The following is a 19,344-nucleotide window of genomic DNA, read 5'->3' as shown; positions in this document are numbered from 1 at the left end:
ACTTCAAATGCAAACCTTAAGAAAATATAATCTTTTTAAGGTACTGGGGATCAAGCCCAGGGCCTCATGCTTGCTAGACAACACTGCCACTCAGCTGTATATCCAACTCTTATAAACTTTAAATTTAATAGACTATATTGGTATTTGTATAAGTGTGTATGTTTGTTTATAAATCCTGATATATTTTATATGTATATAACCATAGGCACCATGCAAATATTCTCTTTCAAGCAAATAATATCTACAATATCATTTGGAAACTGCAATGACTTTAGGAAGCCAGAATTTCTCAAAAAAAAAAAAAAAAATAGACCTTTACCTCTCCAAGTTCCTCATGGCTCTGTTCTGTGTAGGTGGTCTCCTTTAAAGGCTCAACAGGCTCAGGTTCAATGTATGAGTCATCCTGCCTTTCTGATGTATCTGTGTCACTTTCTTCACTTTTCCCCATCACCTCATTGTCTGACTCATCATGCTCTTGATCATTTTCTTTATCAGATTTGTCAGAGTACATATCTTGGTCCTTAAAATGCTGTCGTTCAATTTCACTATCATTTAACCTTAAGAGAATTATTTAGGAAGAAGAATAAAAGAAGTTAGGAATACTTAATGTATAAATTAGAATAAAATGTAACACTTATTTTGAATTTACTATGTACTAGTCACTGTTGTATTTTATATAGTTTAGTTCATTTAATCCTCAAAATTACCCTAGGAGATAGGTAATATTATTATTTTACAGATAAGTATATAGAGGCACAAAGAAGTTAACTAAAAATCTAGGGAGATGTTAAAAGATAACAGTCTGAGCTTTTTACCTTTCTACTCTTTGGGCTAAAATCTTCCAAAAGCAAGATCTTAGACTACCCCTTGTTAGATTTTTCCCCATAGTTTTGCAAGCATCATCATTTCAAGTAAGCTCCCTGTCACTTCCGGTCTTAAAACTGTCAGAAAAGTTCATCAGGTTATCAAGTGAACTCAAATGAATTTTGACTTTTCACCTGTAAAAGTCTACAAAGCTACTCACAATGAGTCTAATAAGAAGAAAAAAAATGGAAAAGATTAAGTATTTGTATTGAATTCTATTTAATATTTGTCTGATAGACTTAATCTTCCAGGAAGAATAGGAAATGTAAGCTTCAGCTTAAGGAAATCAATCTATTGGCATAAAATTGAAAAATCTGCTGTATTCATCTTATTCTCACTTAAAGTGAACAGGGGTAAATAATCTGTACCAAAGGTGAGAAATCTTCAGAAGAGGTCAACAGGCACTCATTCCTATATTATAGTGGTCCTACTTCACTCCTGTCCTATCTCATTCAGATTCCAGGTTTTAGATTAACTAAACCTCAGACTATGGGTCTGCAGAAAAGGGTGGTTAAAGGTTAGGTAATAGAAGCTTTAAAGTTTTAAAAAGTGTTAGGCAAAAGTCTAGGAAAAAAATGCTCTCCACTCCCTGTGGTCTGAGCTGAACATCAGTCTAACCTTGAGAAAAAGAACCTTAATTCTGATGGGAATGGAATAAAAGCTGCAGAGTAGAAGCTAATATGTGGGGAGGAAAAGAGAAGGGCTAATGTTTTCCCTCCTAAGCAACAAAAGAAATCAGCACTTGAATAAAGCCTTTATACTGATGCCCAGTTCCTTGGAGAAATATTTATTAGTATTAACTACAATGAATGGTCTAGGGGCTAAAAGCACCAATTGGAAAAAGTTTCAGCTCAAAATGCTTAACAATATGAGAAAATTCCACAAATACTATGTAGAGGAAGTCTTCTGCCATTACAAAAAAAAAAAAAAGCACTATAGAAGAGCAACAAAACAACAAATTACATGTCATTGTTATGAGGCAGAAAAAGTTTCACAAACGATGTTATTGAAACTGATTGTTAAATAATACATAGAATTATGGCAGGAAAAAAGAGTAAGAAGTAGAATTCTTTTGGGGGAGGTGGTAACTGGGGATTGAACTCAGGGTTACTCGACTACTGAACCACATCCCCAGCCCTATTTTGTATTTTATTTAGAGACAGGGTTTCACTGAGTTGCTAAACACCTCGCTTTTGCTGAGGCTAGCTTTGAACTCACGATCCTCCTGTCTCAGCCTCACGAACTGCTGGAATTACAGGCATGTGCCACTGAGCCTGGCTAGAATTCATGAGAGGAACCCTATGCCCAAAGTTGAATAGTTAGCATAGCTATAACTGGGGAATACAGAGTATTGGATAGAATAAAGGAAATACACTTTTATACCTGATCCTAGCAAACAAATTTTAAAGGCTTTAGGCCTCATCATGAGAAGAAGATAGGCAGATTTTAATCTACATACATTACTAAAATACTAGGATTGCCAAATAATCTAGTACACACCATGCTCTCTGAAATCAATACAAATTACTATTTACTTACTGGAAGTTGTCACCACTGTGGAGATTGTTTGCACGTAATAACCCATACAATGTCACATGTGTGTTATCTGATGAAATGCTAAAGTCATGTTCCTTTCCTTCTCTGATCATTGTGCGTTTAAGAAGACTAGAACATTTCAAAGCCAACTCTAAAGCATCCATCCAGCACCTTCCTAGAAGAACACAAATTTATAAGCAGTACAATTAAATTAAAAGCATCCATCTTATAGTCTCATTACCTTTAAAGATACCATAATTTCTTTGAGAAACACTGGAAAAGTTAACATGAACATAAAATTTGCTAAGATTTTCTAATGCAATATCTGTTTTACAAAAGCTTTTTACATAATAAGCATCTATGAACTACTGATAAATGAATAGGACATAACATGAATTAGCAAGAATACCTAGTAAAATGAATAAACTTTATTTTCCAAACCTTAGAACACTAAGATGTAGCATAATTTGAAGTACCAAGCAAAGTACAAATATATATTGAAGGGGTTATGTTTCAACTAGTAAATAAGCTATCTGAAATAATGTTTTGTCATTAATAGGAGGTCTGCTCCCAGGCTTAACATCCATCATGCTTATATATATGAAAATGTGGGGGGCTGGGGATGTGGCATGTGTGGGGCGCTGGGTTCGATCCTAAGCACCACATAAAAAACTAAAATAAAATAAAGATGTTGTGTTCGCCGAGAACTAAAAAATAAATATTAAAAAATTCTTTCTCTCTTTAAAAAAAAAAAAGAAAAATTTTAAGTCAGGAAAAAGCCTATATAATGCTATCACTAACTGCCATACTTGTTACGAGAAAATTAATAGATTTATTTTTTAAATCAGAACTGCATTAGCAGAAAAATGTTTATATATCTTTAAGTGCTCTCCAAATTCAAATATATTTGTTTTAAAATGTGATAGCAATATCTGCTACACAAAACAGTTTCATATCAAAAGTTCAGGTCCATATTTTAATTAAAAATAATCTTCTGGTAAAAATCAGCTTTGAAAGCTTAGAAGATTCCCTACTTCAAGCTAATAAAAACTATGCAACATAAAAGCACAGAGCCATTATCAATTATTAAGCTTTTAAAGTTACCTTGCTTTCATATAAGTTTTGCTCTCCCCATATTTGCTTCATGAATGAGGTATCAAGTTATAAAGTATAAAATAAAGACTATGTACTTTAATATTTTTTTACATAAAATAAAACCAACAGTATATGTGTCTCATAAATGTTACTATTTAGTGATGAAATATAAACAAATGTATCTCCAAAAATGATAAAACTTTATAATTTACCAAGAAGAACACTAAGAAGTCAAAAAGGGATTAATGAGTAAGTGGAGGATGAAGAAGGAAACTAAACTGCTAACACATGGCTCAATTTTAAGATGTTTCTTTCCTGTCAGATTTCTGTCTACCAAGTTTACAACACATAAAATATTCTAAGTAACTTATGGTTCCAATATTTGTACTTCAAGTTATACTAAACACAGACTTCCTCCAGGAACAATACAAAGTGATACATAAAAAAGCTCTTAAAAATGAAAACCAAAATCCTGTCCATCAAAAATTATACTTACCATCTGACTCTGAAGTAGCTCGGATGATCAAATAACTGCTAGGTAAGGGCTGAGTTATGGACCCAACTGCTTCACCTTTTGGACCCTTAGTAATAAAATAAATTGTGTATAATAAGAATTAAGAAATCTTAACTTTGTATTATCTATCATTATTTACAATAATCTAAAGCAGGCATAGATTCTAATTTAAAAGCAAACCAGCTTTAATCTCATTCTTCCTGAGAATGCAAAGGTTAAATATTAAGGCAAGATTTTTTCTCCAAAAAATTCACCTCCTTAACAGAAAACTAAACAAATGATAATTAGCATCACTTAAATATTATCTCTACATATTGTCTACATATTAAAGAGACCTAAAATTTACCATAATAAACCCAGAGAATTTCCATTCCACAAATACCACTAGATAAGAAACACTAAATTTCTAGAAGTCTAGCGAAAACAGCTGTAAATATAGTTCACAAGTAAAACAGAATTACCTAAGCCCAGAATGGAACTAACTCTGTAATACTAAATTTACTGCTACAATGACTACTGAACTAAAGATTAAAAGTTCAGGTCTTTTTTTGTGTGTATGGATATTGTCTAACTGAGCGTGCATGCATGCACATGCACACACACACACACACACACACACACACACACACACACACACAAACACACAAAGTGAAGCTACTTGAACTTAGCACTAATCTCAGGTGGTTTTCCTTAAAAGAGAACTTCCAACCCTTATTCAAGGGTAATTGACCTTCTTAGAAAATAAAGATCACTTTATAAAAATTTAAACTAGATCCTTGATTTAGTATGTCTTGCATGGCAACTGCTTGTAGAATGCCTTGAAAGTTAATCACCTAAGGCACTTCTTCTTCCCTGCTTACTTCTGCTTTTACAGCACATTAGTGACCTCAGTAGTGCTCTTTAGTTATAAAAATGCTGAGTTCCATCCTTAGAGCTGCCTTTCTTAACTAGGACAGCTTCTACTTCTAGACTCCCCATCTCACATTGACATCACTACAGGAAAAATCACAAAATACACGGCAGTTTCTGTTTTAGGAGTTCTTACCATTCTGATGAAGAGGAAAAAGTAAATATAATGCAATGTTATAAAGAGAGTAATTAAAAATTTACCTAAACAGTATAAATTGAATCCCCAAGGACAAGAGAAATAAAATGCAATATAAATTTGGGAAATATTTTCTGGAAAAATTGTTCAAGTTAGATCTTAAAGATAAACAGTCTTTTGGTGCATGTTACATTGTGATTACAGACAGGAAATAATGCTCTCAAAAACAAGAATAACTTTGAGTTCTGGGAAGACAGAAATCAACTGATTGATTTATCGTAATTCTACTCAGATTTTCATCTTTACTTTTTACCTTGAAAAGTGCTTACATTACCTTTACTGCCCAAATAGATTGCTCCAATGGATGGAAAAGTTTGAAACAAAAGCCATCTTTTTTTGATGGACGCTCAATGATTTCACAGGCATTCAGAAGGACTGTTCCAACCCACTGACCATTTTTTTGTGTTTTATATATCAGTAGCACCCCAGGTTTCAACACACACCACAACTTGGTCCAGCTCTTTAAAGTACCACGAATCTACAGAAAGATAAGTTCATTTAAGGAATAAATATTTGTTCTTCTTGTCCATAGATACAAACTGAATAATTGCAAATAGGATTTCAAAGTATCCTTAGCATGTACATTTTTTTATATTTCTTTAAAAAGATATCACATGGCAAGCACTGAATATAGATGTGAAATAATATGGCTCCTACTTGTAAGGACTTTATGGGGAGGAGAGTGCTGGGGATCAAACCCCGGGCCTTGAACATCCTGGGCAAGTATTCTACCACTGATTTAGTGGTAGAATAAGAATTAAGAGATCTTAACTTTGTAAGATGTTTTGAGACAGGATCTTGCTAAGTTGCTAAAGCTGACCTTGAAATTGCAAACCTCCTGCCTCAGCCTCCAAAACAGCTGGGATTGTAGGCATGTGCCACATGCCCAGCAGCAACTTAAGTTTCAGTAGAAGACTAGTTCAACAGTTAAAGAAAATGAACCAAGTAGAAGAGTTTCCAGAGTCAGGAGCCATTAAAATATACTAGTACTGGGCTGGGGATGTGGCTCAAGTGGTAGCGCGCTCGCCTGGCATGCATGTGGCCCAGGTTCGATCCTCAGCACCACATACAAACAAAGATGTTGTGTCCGCCGAAAACTAAAAAAAATAAATATTAAAAAAAAATTCTCTCTCTCTTTAAAAAAAAATACTAGTACTGCAGTTCTTTTTGTAGCATTTATAAAGCTGTAACTTTATGTGAATAAATGGTTATTTTTGCCTTTTCTACCTTTTCCCCCTTATCACTGCATCAATAGTGCTAAAAACATTGCTGGCACATACCAGGAATTCTCTAGTGGATGAATGGTAGGAATGAGAAAGAACCTCTTCCTTGACCCTTAAAGTGTCTTCCAAAATTACTTTGTTTTTAGTGGTTACATAAAGCATGATATGTAAATTTCTTGGAGGAAATTTTAAAACACAAATTACATGAATCTTCTCATAAAATGTTCCTTATCCTAAGATTTAATGCTATGTTAATAAGCCTATACTTATTTTCAATCATTCTCTATTTCTAAAATCTATTGAAATTGTTTCTAGGCAACTTACTGAATTCACAATATTAAAAAGAATGTTAAAATTTAGAAATTTTAAAAATAGGAATTATCCTCACTTTTATTTACTTTAAAGCATCTGTTCTCTTGAGGTACTTACATAAATTATGAAATAAATGTAGGATTTCCTAACCCCCAAATAGATATACTGCAGTAATTCTAAATGAGAAAAATTGAAAAGGGGTAATTTGGAGCCAGGTATAAGAAAAGTGAAAAATTTTAAGAAAAAGGAAGATATACATGTAAAAGAGATGGTACGACAAAAGAAGCAAAAGGAAAGGAATTACCCTCAGATAAAATTCTTAATGATAAAGACAATACTTCACAGAGGACAAATTACCAGAATGTAGGTTTTAAAAAGCCAGTGAAGTGTTTTAAAAAGCCAGTAGGGGGTAGGGAGCAAGATCTGGAGTTAAAACATTTCTAAGTAGAGCCAAATTAAACCAGAAGGTGTTTTCAGTATAAGATTGAAGACAATCTTGGTGTTACTTAAATTGTCAGGGAAACTACCATTAGATTGCCAATTTAGTGAGAACTTCCATAATAGGTTTCATAAGGGTTATTAGGTTGGAGGTCTTACCAACTCTTGAGCAAACTGGAAAGCCTTCAAGGATGTGGTGAATCTTAGGTGAATGCTAGCAGTAGCTAGGTATAACAAATTTCTGGGAATTAAAATCTTATAAGTTTATTCTTTTTTTTTGCTTTTCTTTTGCAGTGCTGGGGAGTGAACCCAGGGCCTCATGCATGCTAGATAAGCACTCTACCATTGAGATATCCCCAGCCCTACAAAGAGTAGTTTGAAAGATTCTTACCAGATATCCCTCAGATAAAAATGAGGAAGAGGATAGAGTGACTGAGATGAGAGAAAAGGAAATAAAAATAAAAATAACCAGAGGTCAAAAGAATAGCATATGGAAGTAGCAATATGTATGTCTAACTAATACTTTTCAAATGGTAACTTTTATATTAACTTTGCCTCATTTTTTCCTCAATAATGCATATGAAAAGTATACAACAATAATTTGAGTAGTAAGCAAAATACTTAACATCATACATAACATCACACAAAAGTCTTTTTAAAAGAAATGCTATGCATATTTGATCCTAAATTGTCAAGAGAGATATTAAAGTTCCTTCTCCCCATTAAGATTGGAACATAAAACCTCTGAGATACACTTAATAATTTGCTCACCAGTGAACAAGGATCACCTAGCAAGTGTCTTTGGGCTTTCAGTACACTCTGGATTTTTCCATTCTAGTAGGTAAATATACAGCAAGCTGAACTCAAGATGCAAACTCACTGACCTTTAACCAGTCAGCCATAACAATAACAGAAGGATCTGTGATGGTACTGAGCAACTCCTTCGTGGCTCTTTTCTTTTCTTCTCGGTAATTTTTCTTTTGCACCTATTTTATATAAATAATGGAAAAATTAAAAACTCAATGGAAGCATTTTTTTTTCAATTTTTTAGGTCTAGAGAATGTAGTCTATGAACTGCTAAGCCTCATGAGCATAAAAAAGTTATCATGTATTTGGATGGCTGTTTTATATCTGGGAGAAATTTTTTAGAAAACCTACATTGCTTAAAACTAGCTTTTCTGATTACTCGTTCAGTTTTCTATGGCTTTAAAAATAATTTTATCTCTTTTTAATTAAAACATACATGAATACAATCTCATGGCAAAAATTTCAAACAGCACAAAGCTAAACTCTTTATTACATTCCATCTTCTTCCAATCCCCAGAACTAGCCCCAGTTAACCTTCTGGAAAACCATACTTTCAGACTTATTTCTATGTATACAATCTATAGAAATACATAGCCTTTGTAGTTCTTTTTTTAACACATAAAAAATTTCTCCCATTTAATATTTTTTTGGAGACTGCATGACTATCTTATTTTTTTTAATTACTCCATAGGATTCCTAGTAGGAAAAAATAATGAGAGAGCTAACATTGATGACAATCTATGAACCAATCAAGGGCTTCTTCACCTGTATTCCAATTACCTCATTTAAACATCACAATAACTTTTTGAAGTAGAACTATTATTAACCTTATTGCACAAATGAAAAAACTGAGGCAGAGAGAGTACCTTGTCCAGGAACATAGGAAATTGTAGAGTCAGGATTCAAACAGAGGCAGACTGCCTCTCAAAGCTATGCTATGTACTTTTAGGTTATATTGTACCATTTGTTTTTTAATGAATTCTCTTAAGGATAGCAATCTACTTTGCTACTAGTTTTTGTTTATTAGAAACAATGCTGCAATTATTTGCAAATGAAGCCTTGTTTTCTTTCCTAATATTAAAATGTAAGATATAAACAATTAAAAAACCATAGATGAAATTAACGCACTCAGAAGATCAAAGTTTTACCTTCATAATTAAGTTACTTACGAGATAATGTGGGAAAGCAGCAGTAAATTAATAAAGTATTATTGCTTTCTTTACATTTGGATATAGGAAGAGTAATGACAACCTATTGGTGACTACATTTTTCAAAAATTACAATATAAAATCTTCTACCAGAAAAGTTCCATTTAATGGAAAGAGACTACACATGCAGAATAAAATTTTAATAATTTTATACCCCCAAAGCATTAGACTTTTGGTCTTTTTAAATATGTGTATCTAAACTAACAGATTTAATATGAGATTGCAAATGCAAATGTATACAGGACTAGCTAGGTATGGAATACAATAGGTAAAACATACTAACTAAGGACAGGAGACAATTAAAATCATGTATTCCTTAAACTTCAGCTTCTAAGACCATTGAGTAAGACAGGTCTAACATTACATATTTCTTAAGAGAAATAGGAAATCTGGACTTTAAATTGCTGGCTCAAAATTTTACAATGTGATTCAGGTCAAACAAAATATATCCATCCACTCATGGGTCAAATTTAGCAAACGACTAGGCAGTTAGCAAAATGTAATTTCATGGGTACCAGTGATTCCTAACAGGTGTTTCAGAACACGGTGATATGCCCACTCACCCGTGAAGAGATACCAGGTCCTTAAAGCAGGCTGCTCTGGACAATTATCAAGCAGTCTCATCATCTGACTTCCTTGACCATACAAATAACAACATTTTCTTTGTGTGCCTGTTCAACTGTCCCTTGAGGTATTTTAAATCCTCTTTTAGGAATGCACATGAATATTTCTTAATAGCTTGCTTTCAAAAGCACATACTAAGCATAATATAAGTTATTTTCCAGAAATAATTATGGAAACTAACCTTAAGAGATTCTTTTTTTGTGAGCTTGCTTGAAGTTGAACTGTCCTTTTCTGAGCCATTATAAAGTTTAGATTCAGACTAAAATCACACAGAATTGAAAAGAAGAGAAATAATTAAAACCTTCATTTAATCTACACATGTCATATAGAACTTAAAGTTATGCTTCTCACATTCTTCCCATTTACTGCTATCATAAATAAAAGTAGATTTTCAAATACTGGTTTTTCCTATATAGTATTTGTGTTTTGTTTTTTTTTAAAACATGTCAGGAGCTGCAGGTGGAGCTCAGTGGTAGAGTGCTTGCCTAGCATGTATAAAGCAGCACTGGGTTCGATCCTCAGCACCACATAAAAATAAATAAATAAAATAAAGATATTGTGTCCATCTACAACTAAATATATATATTTTTTAAATGTTAAACCTACAAATATTCAAAAGTAAAAACTTGTAAAAAATTAACCTGCAATGTGAAGCTAAGTAAAGAGCATTTCCAAATTTTTCCATTCTATTATTCAGAGTATTTCTAAGAATACACACAATTGTGTAATTATTATTAGGATAAAGTAAGCCAAACAATGTTTTTTTAAACAATTAAAGTATTCTAAATAAAAATATACCATGAATATTTTATCATGATGCTGCATATACTACCCTATAACTAGTCTTCCTCCAATGAGAAGAAATAGTCTTCAGAAATTAGTATTAGACTACCGTAATTCAGACAGTGTTTACACACCAATATTCCTAGGGTCTACTTCTTCCTACCTATCCAAGGACCTAGTGTCTTAAATTTGCTTCCAGACTTTTAGTTGATATTTCACATTCTTATTTAATCTTCATAATAACCTTGAAAAATGAGAATAAGAGGCAGTTTTATCTCTGTTTTATAAGTTATGAAAGGGAGGTTCAGGGAGATTGTTTTTCCAAACTTATCATTAACATAGCAGTGATCAGAACTTGGGTCTCCTAATCCAGTACCACTAATCTTTCACCACAGTAGGAAAGCATAAACCCACAAGCTATGTCTATTAATCATGGGACAACAAAATTAAACATACTCCTTTCATGTCCTCTAATTGTTATTTTTATCTATTGTTCAACATAGGAGAAAGTACTTGATGTTCTTAGCAATATTCATAGAGCAAGGACATTACAAGGGACTTAATCCAAATATGGTTTTGAAATGTCAACGGGTCAAATCTGCATCATATCACTAGAAAAAATCAAGGATGAAAACTGTTGGATGCAAACTCTCAATTTTAAGACCCATGAAGGCAGACATCATGTTTACTCATTAATGACATCCAGTCACCTGAAGAAACAAATTTTAATCAATAAAATGAAAACAAATGTGACACTTTAAAAATGTGAAATATAAACTAAAAATGTGGAAGTAAATTTAAGACATTCAAACAATCTAGGTTCGCTGTATAGGTAGGAAGAAACAGAGTCTAAGAATACTGGTGTTTAAACACTATATAAATTAGAATGATCTAATCTAGGTATTTCTCTCATCTGCTAAAAATGCCAGCTACTTGGTTTTCAAATGTTGAATGGTCAAATCTGCATCATATCACTAGATAAAATCAAGGATGAAAACTGTTGGGTGCAAACTCTCAATTTTAAGACCCATGAAGACAGATACCATGTTTACTGATTAATTACATCCAGTCATCTGAAGAAATAAATTTTAATCAACTAATAAAATGAAAACAAATGTGACACTAAAAATAAAAATTAAATAAAAATGTGAAATATAATATTGGTTATGATTATGGTAGGAGTAACTGATGCATCAAAAGGGAACTACAACTAATTCTAACATAAAAGTGGGGGACCAACCTGGCTGAACTTTTGTTAAAATTATTGATTTAAAAACTGGGCTTGAAACATCACATTGCTTATTACCATGATAAGGATGGCATGCATTGTGATATGAAAGAATTGTACAAATTCCTTCAGTTAAGCAGGTCTCTGTCTTCTTATTGATCTTGGGAACCCAAAGATGGTATGGCTGCTGTCAGAGGAATATGATGGTTTAAAATGTTCATGAAATTTAATTTCCCACAACTTAACAGGAAAATTATGTGTACTGTAAGGTAGTTCTTAAGTAATAGTAAATGAAGATTACCTTAAAAGTTAATAGTTGTTTACTATTTCCAAATACTATTTTAAACACTTTTCTATGCACTGTTTTAATATTCAAAAGCAACTCCATGAGATAGTAGTAATATCCCCCCCTTTACTAATAAGTAAACGAAGACCAACGATTGAATTATCTTCCCAGAGTCATCCAGCCACCAATAGACAAACACGAATGTTTACCTTGGACTAACTCCTAGTCTCATGCTCTTGTAATAACACTATATTGATTTCTCACATTTTAAAACTATTCATACAATATCTCAACCAGACTTAAATATAAGATTTATCCTTATGAATAAGAGGAAATGTTTTCCCAACAACTGCAAATGACAAGATCTGACTTGATTATTTCTAAAAGATTCTACTATAACAGGAACAAGCAGGCCAGAAGGATATCACAGGAGCAAGGTAAATCAGAGTACATAGACCTCCAGGAGTCATGCCATATGTACAGTCCACTTCTGACAAAACAATGACCCAGTAACCAAGTTCTATCACCCATAAATCATTACCTCATTTTCTGAATCAACACACCTTTAAAAAACCAAAATCTTAAAAAAATCTTTTTAATTTTTTAATTTGTCCTAATTATTTGCACATGACACTAGAATGCATTTTGACACACTGTACAGAAATGGAGCACAATTTCTCCTTCCTCTAGCTGAACATAGTGTAAAGTCACACAGGTAATGTAATCATACATGTATACAGGGTAATAATATCTGTCTCATTCCATAGTCCTTTCCATCCCCATATCCGCTCCCCTCCCCTCACTCCCTTCTGCACAATCCAAAGTTCCTTCACCGGCTCCGCCCCAGTAGATTAGTATCTACTTATCAAGAAAACATTCGGCCTTTGGTTTTTTGGGTTTGGCTTATTTCGCTCAGCATAATCTTCTCCAACTCCATCCATTTACCTGCAAATGCCACAATTTCATTCTTCTTTAAGGCTGAGTAATATTCCATTGTGTATAATGTACCATATTTTCTTTATCCATTCATTTGTGGAAGGGCATCTAGGTTAAGTCTATAGTTTAGCTATTGTGAATTGAGCTGCTATAAGCACTGTGTCACTGCAGTATGCTGATTATAAACCAAGGAGTAGAATAGCTGGGTCAAATGGTGGTTCTATTCCAGGTTTTCTGAAGAATCTCCATACTGCTTTCCTTAGTGGTTGCACCAATTTCCAGTCCTACCAGCAGTGTATGAGTATATCTTCCCACATCCTCACCAAAACTTTCTTTAACTTTTTAAAATTTGTTCTAATTAGTTACATATGACAGCAGAATGTATTTCGATTCATTGTACACAAATGGAGTACAACTTTTCATTTTTCTGGTTGTATATGATGAAGAGTCACACCATATGTGCAGTCATACATGTACCTAGGGTAATGATGTCATCTCATTCAACCATCTTTCCTGTCCCCATTTCCCCCCTTCTCCCCCCACCTTTGCCCAATCAAATTTCCTCCATTCTTCCTACACACCCTGTACCATAATAGATCAGCATCCACTTACAAGAGAGAACATTTGGCCTTTGGTTTTGGGAAAATGGCTTATTTTGCTTAGCATGATATTCTCCAAATCCATCCATTTACCTGCAAATGCCATAATTTCATTTTTCTTTAAAGTTGAGTAATATTCCATTGTATAAATATATACACCAGTTTCTTTATCCATTCATCTATTGAAGGGCATCTAGGTTGGTTCCACAGTTTAGCTATTGTGAATTGAGCTGCTATGAACACTGATGTGGCTGAGTCACTATAATACACTGATTTTAAGTCCTTTGGGTATGGATTGAGGAGTGGGATAACTAGGTAAACTGGTGGTTCCATTTCAAGTTTTCTGAGGCATCTATATACTGCTTTCCATAGTGGTTGCACAAATTTGCAGTCTTACCAGCAAAGTATGAGTGTACCTTTCTCCCACATCCTCACCAACACTTGTATTCTTGATAATTGCCATTCTGATTGGAGTGAGATGAAATCTTAAGAGTAGCTTTGATTTGCATTTCTCTAATCGCTAGAGATGAACATTTTTTCATGTTTATCGGTTGACTGTATCACAGAAGAAATACAATCAGTCAACCCAAAACCATCTTTTTTGAAACTATTTTACTAAACTAAGCTTCTTTTTCATCATAACCTTTATAAAGAACAACAATGATTAATTACTGTTATTACAAAGATATTTTAGACTGGAATGATTTTTTTTAATATTCAAGTTAAGATATTTTTTTAAAGTAAGTAATAGATAACTTATAACACCTCCAGGCAAGTAGATAGATGTTTGGAGACTCAAGTTAAAAAGATCTAGGCTCAGAAACTCCTCATCCTTGTAACAGGATTCCTTTTATCTCACTAGACACTTTAATTATGCAGGCTCTTAACTTTCATTGAGATAGACAATTAAAAATTTATTTTAAAATGATACTTTGGGATAATCTGATTAACTGAACTTTTTAAATTCACTAATTCATATGATGAAAAGACCTAGGCAAAGACACATGAGAAAAAGGAATTGCCTTTATTTTAAAAATGTTTTGGGGATGAGGAGCGTATATTTCATTGTGCTTAATGTTCTAATTATGCATTTTAAGAAATAACATTAAAACCCACGACTTTTGACAAACTTTTGACATACTTTTTGCATAAGGTTCGTAAAAGCATAAAGTTAAAATTGTTTGTTGATATCAGTTATATAGATCATAGGAAAAACTGTGAAATTTTGCTACACCAAATTACTTAAGTACAAATAAGAATCTTAAGAATGCCATGAAATAAGGCCCAGTTATGAATGTATAAATTTTACAGTTGTTGCGAAAAACAATAGAGTGAGTTACATGTTAAAATATTTAGGAACAAACTAGCTAATATAGATCTCCAGGATAAACTAAGATTAAATCTAAGTTAGAAGAGAATTAGTAAGTTTCGGCTCTTGAAAAGTGACACGATGAGTATAATTTTACTTATACCAAATAGTTACCATGCTAAGAATCTCACTGATTCACTGTAATCCTTTATTCAGAATAAGAAAATGAATTCTTAAACACCAATTATTAATCAGGTACTTTGCCAGGAACTTTCCACATAACAATCTGAAAGGTAGATCTATCTCCTTTTCATGAAGCCACTCTGGATTCTAGTTTTACCACTTAGAAGTTACTCTGACCTTTGGAGAGGTACTTAATTTCTCTGAGCTCACTTATAAAATTGGGCCAAATGAAACCTGTCTACTAGGATTGTTATGAGTTAAAATGGTATTGCAATAAACTTAACAAAAAGTAACTATTAATATCATTGTAATGAGCACCTAAAAACTCATAGATAATGGATTAAAGACTGAAACACTCTCTTGATGTGAAAGCAGCACTATCTAGTAGAAATTCCTAAATTATAGATGTTCTATATGTGGTTATTGAGCATGAGAAATATGACCAGATTAACTGAGAAACTGAATTTTGAAATTTATTTTATTGTAATCAAATTTAAAGATCCACATATGACTAAGCTATCTTTTACACAAAGCATAATTCTCTGAGAGAATTATCCTCCTCAGATGTGATAATTTCAATTGTTTATTCTGTCTTGTGCCTGCTCAAATCTGTTGCTGTATTCCTGTAGTGAATTTTCATTTGTTACTGTTTGTTTTGTTCTCATCAATACACATTGCTTTCATTAAGATATGCAATGTTCCTATTTAGGTCCCAACCCTACCCTACCCTTCAAAACCTACATATGAATGACAAATAGGTGGCTATAGTATGTAGGTTTTTGCGTTTAAGTGTTTTAAGTTTCTGAGTAGGAATATCATTATACTATACATTCACCAATTTAGGAATTAATTGCTTGAAAATAAAGTTTTTAAAAATACTATAAATTCCACTGTATTTCTAGTTGTGACAGTCAAAACACATGATTTCTTCTTTTATTTTCTTTAATTACACAGATCATGTAAAATGACTGAAAGGACTCAGATGACACTACTCCAAAAAATGGCATCTTGGCATATTGTGTATTTAGCATGAAGGAAACAGAAAACTGTAGAAGGCAGAAAATTACTCTCTGATCTTCTCTTTCCTTTTTCCCCTGAAGTAGGCCACAAAAACTTTCTCTAATACTCCTCTGAGACAGATGCTTTCCCTACGATCAGAAGAAAGGATCCAAAGATGTAGAGACCCCAAGAAGAATATGAATAAACAGCCTTGCTGAGTTTCCCCAGTTTGCTGCCACTAGATCATAACCCTCTTTGTCCAATTATAATATGACCATATACTTTTCATCAAAACAAAGCAGAAACACACAGATTTCCCCGTTTCTATGGGTCTTCATTTCTGAAGGTTCTGGTATTAAATAGAACTGAGATTAAATAAAGTTTCTTTTCTCTTGTTCATCTGTCTTTTGTTAAAGGGGTCTCAGCCAAGAACCTAGCAATAGGTAGGAAAAGAAATCTTCCGTATCTTATCATGGCATTTCTCATGAATATTATATAAACACAATGTAGAGTTAGAACTTCCATCTTAAATACTTTACACACATTGATAGATGGACTTTATGTAATGAATACTTGAAAAGTGTGAATAGCATTCATGTAAAATCATACATAAAAAGATATTGTGCAATCCTCTCAATCACTCCCCAAAATAAGGACTGAAAATATAAGGCAGTAAGTGCAAAACCTGCTGCTGAGAATAGCAGAGAATTCACTGCCTTATGAAATAGTTTCTTACAGTCACTAAGAGTTAATTCCACAACATGAAAGCTGTTCCTGCTAATACTAAATTTGATCAGAAAGGGCAATCAAAAGTCAAATTTCTTGACAAATTTTAGAAAATTCAATGAACAGCAAACACACAGGGAAACCATGGCGTCCTTATAGTGTTTCTCAAATTTGAGTATGTACTCTTCAAGAAAAAACTCCTAATAGACCTAAGAATATGTATAAATATCTTAGTTTGAGAAATATTTATTTAGAAAACTATGCCATATTTTAAGAAAGTATATTTTTATTGTAAGGTATTAATGTTAAGATTATTGGCCATTAACCAGGGGAAACAGTAAGGTACGTGTGTGTGTGTGTGTGTGTGTGTGTGTGTGTGTGTGTGTGTGTGTGTATGTGTATGTGTGTTCTTTTCATGTAAATAAACTCTGAACACTAAAGAATTTTTTTAAAAAAGACAATATCCCTGAGACTATCTCTGAATGGAACCCCGAGTCTCCAGTTTGAGAAGTACTGTTGTATTACACATACCAGAAAAAATATTACTCTGGAGAAAACAATGGTTACCAATCAGCTCTATTTTTCATTAACCAAGAGTGCTTAAATCAGACCCAGTAGAATATTTTTTTCATACATACTATATGGCTTAGACATACCAAAGTAAAAATATTTTATAAAAGTTCGACAGGATTTTAGTTGAAATCCCCTCATCTTAAATATTATAAAAATGTCATAATTATATATTTGGGGATAACAAGATACTTACCTTGCTCTTTGATATAGAAAGTGAAGAGTCATCTTTATTTTGAGAATTATCTTCTTTCCCTCTTTCAAAACCTTTGGGAAAAAAAAAGGTCAATATCTCTGTATTACTACTTTTGAACATATATAGTCATTAATATTAAAAATTAAATATACATATATGTCATTCAATTTCAAGTATACGTTATCTTTTATAACATCAGTACAGGAGGCCTAGACTGTACATAAAAATTAATTCAGGTTCAGAGAGACGATAAAATATTTCCTAAAACCCTCCAACATTAAACTAAATAGCTCTTTTCTGTACTCCTAGAGCACTATATATGAAATCAGCCCTCATAGAGCCTTTTTTGTAGTGTGCCCATTTCCAACAAAGAATCCTAAACTGAAAGAATAAACCCAACATACTTTTCATCTCTTGTCAAACGATAAAAATATTACAAATAGGTGATAAAAGAAGATTGGAATATAAATCTGGAGTGAGAGATACATATACTTTTTTAAAAATCGAAGCTGAATACAATAGCATGCACTCCCAGTTTCTTGAGAGTCGAGGCAGGATGAACATTCCAGCTCAGGAGGGCTCAAATAAGAAATGATACTATTGAAAATTATATATGACAAGCATAAAAAAAAGTACACATTTTAATGAGAATCATTCTATTTTTGAGGACAGGTAATATTAATCCCTCCCTATAATTATTTTTTCTAGTTCCAAAGAAGCCTTTATTAAAAAATAAATGTATAATTATAGTACCAGTACTTGAAGCATTTGAAAATTATTTCTAGTGTATCAATAATACCACTTATTGTTTCTATTTGATTCATAATAGCTAAGACCATCCATTATTTTTTAATTCAGATGTTTTATTAAGTTATTTCTATAGTATGAAAAAGAGCCTTTTCCCTCCTCCTCTGGAAAGAAGGATCACTCAATCCTAATACTAGGGGAAAAAACTTCCATAAATATTACATGAAATTTTAAATGAAAACTCAAAAGAAATTTGAAAATTCAGTATAAGGTAAACCAAAGAGTTACACAATTCAATTAAAATTTTTTGAAGTATTTATTCAAAGAAAAAAACAGTTATAAGTAATCTTTTTTAGAGTTTAATGATATTTATTCCCTGGAATGAGTACACAACTTGGCATATATGTAGGTGGGGGAAATACTTCCAGACCACAATGTTCCTTAATTTCTCTTTAGCTCCAAAGTAATTTTTAATACTAATGACTAACCTAAGTTACTTCCAAGATCTAAACATATGTGCAAGAGAACTCATGTTTTCTTTAAATATATATTGGAAATGAAAAAAATCTCACAGAAACATACTTAATTACTCTAGTGTTATTTTAGTTTTACCTGAATCTAGATCAATCCATTTATTAGATTAAGAAAAATGCCTAGTTCATTTATCTATATTCACATATTATTTCTATAATTTATTTATTTTATTTACTTATTTACTTTTTGATAATAGGAATTGAACCCAGGGGTGCTTTACCACTGAGCTACATTTCCAGTCCTTCCTTCCTTTTCTTTTTCTTTTTTTTTTTTTTTTGTGAGGTGTGGGGGGACACAGGATCTTGCAAAATTGCTGGGGCTAACCTAGACCCTGCCCTAGCCTCCCAAATCTCTGGAATTATAGGTATGCACCGCTATGTCCAGCTCATAAATTTTTAATAAATAGGACAGCAAATGAAAACAAAGTTGGAAGTCAGAATAAACTTTTTAAAAGTACAAATATGTCTACAGAAAGTTTCAAGTGTTAGAAAAGGACATCCATAAACCTAGATTATATATTAT

General features: G+C 32.6%; 1 protein-coding gene across 5 annotated transcripts in view; it reads right to left on the bottom strand.

Moving 5' to 3' along the window:
* Window positions 1-19,344, bottom strand: part of Osbpl8 (oxysterol binding protein like 8) — a 159,830-nt gene that overhangs the window by 31,844 nt on the left and 108,642 nt on the right. For all 5 annotated transcript variants that reach the window (XM_005330437.5, XM_013360826.4, XM_021729918.3 and 2 more), the window contains 7 exons: window positions 17,542-17,612; window positions 9,908-9,985; window positions 7,972-8,073; window positions 5,389-5,592; window positions 3,992-4,076; window positions 2,404-2,575; window positions 320-557 (listed from right to left, as the gene is read on the bottom strand). In XM_005330437.5, the coding sequence (XP_005330494.2) occupies window positions 320-557; window positions 2,404-2,575; window positions 3,992-4,076; window positions 5,389-5,592; window positions 7,972-8,073; window positions 9,908-9,985; window positions 17,542-17,612 (950 nt within the window). The remainder of the gene's footprint in view (window positions 1-319; window positions 558-2,403; window positions 2,576-3,991; window positions 4,077-5,388; window positions 5,593-7,971; window positions 8,074-9,907; window positions 9,986-17,541; window positions 17,613-19,344) is intronic.

Source organism: Ictidomys tridecemlineatus, chromosome 6, assembly GCF_052094955.1.
Source record: "Ictidomys tridecemlineatus isolate mIctTri1 chromosome 6, mIctTri1.hap1, whole genome shotgun sequence".
NCBI classification, from domain to species: domain Eukaryota; kingdom Metazoa; phylum Chordata; class Mammalia; order Rodentia; family Sciuridae; genus Ictidomys; species Ictidomys tridecemlineatus.
This window is presented reverse-complemented; position numbering and strand designations above follow the sequence as displayed.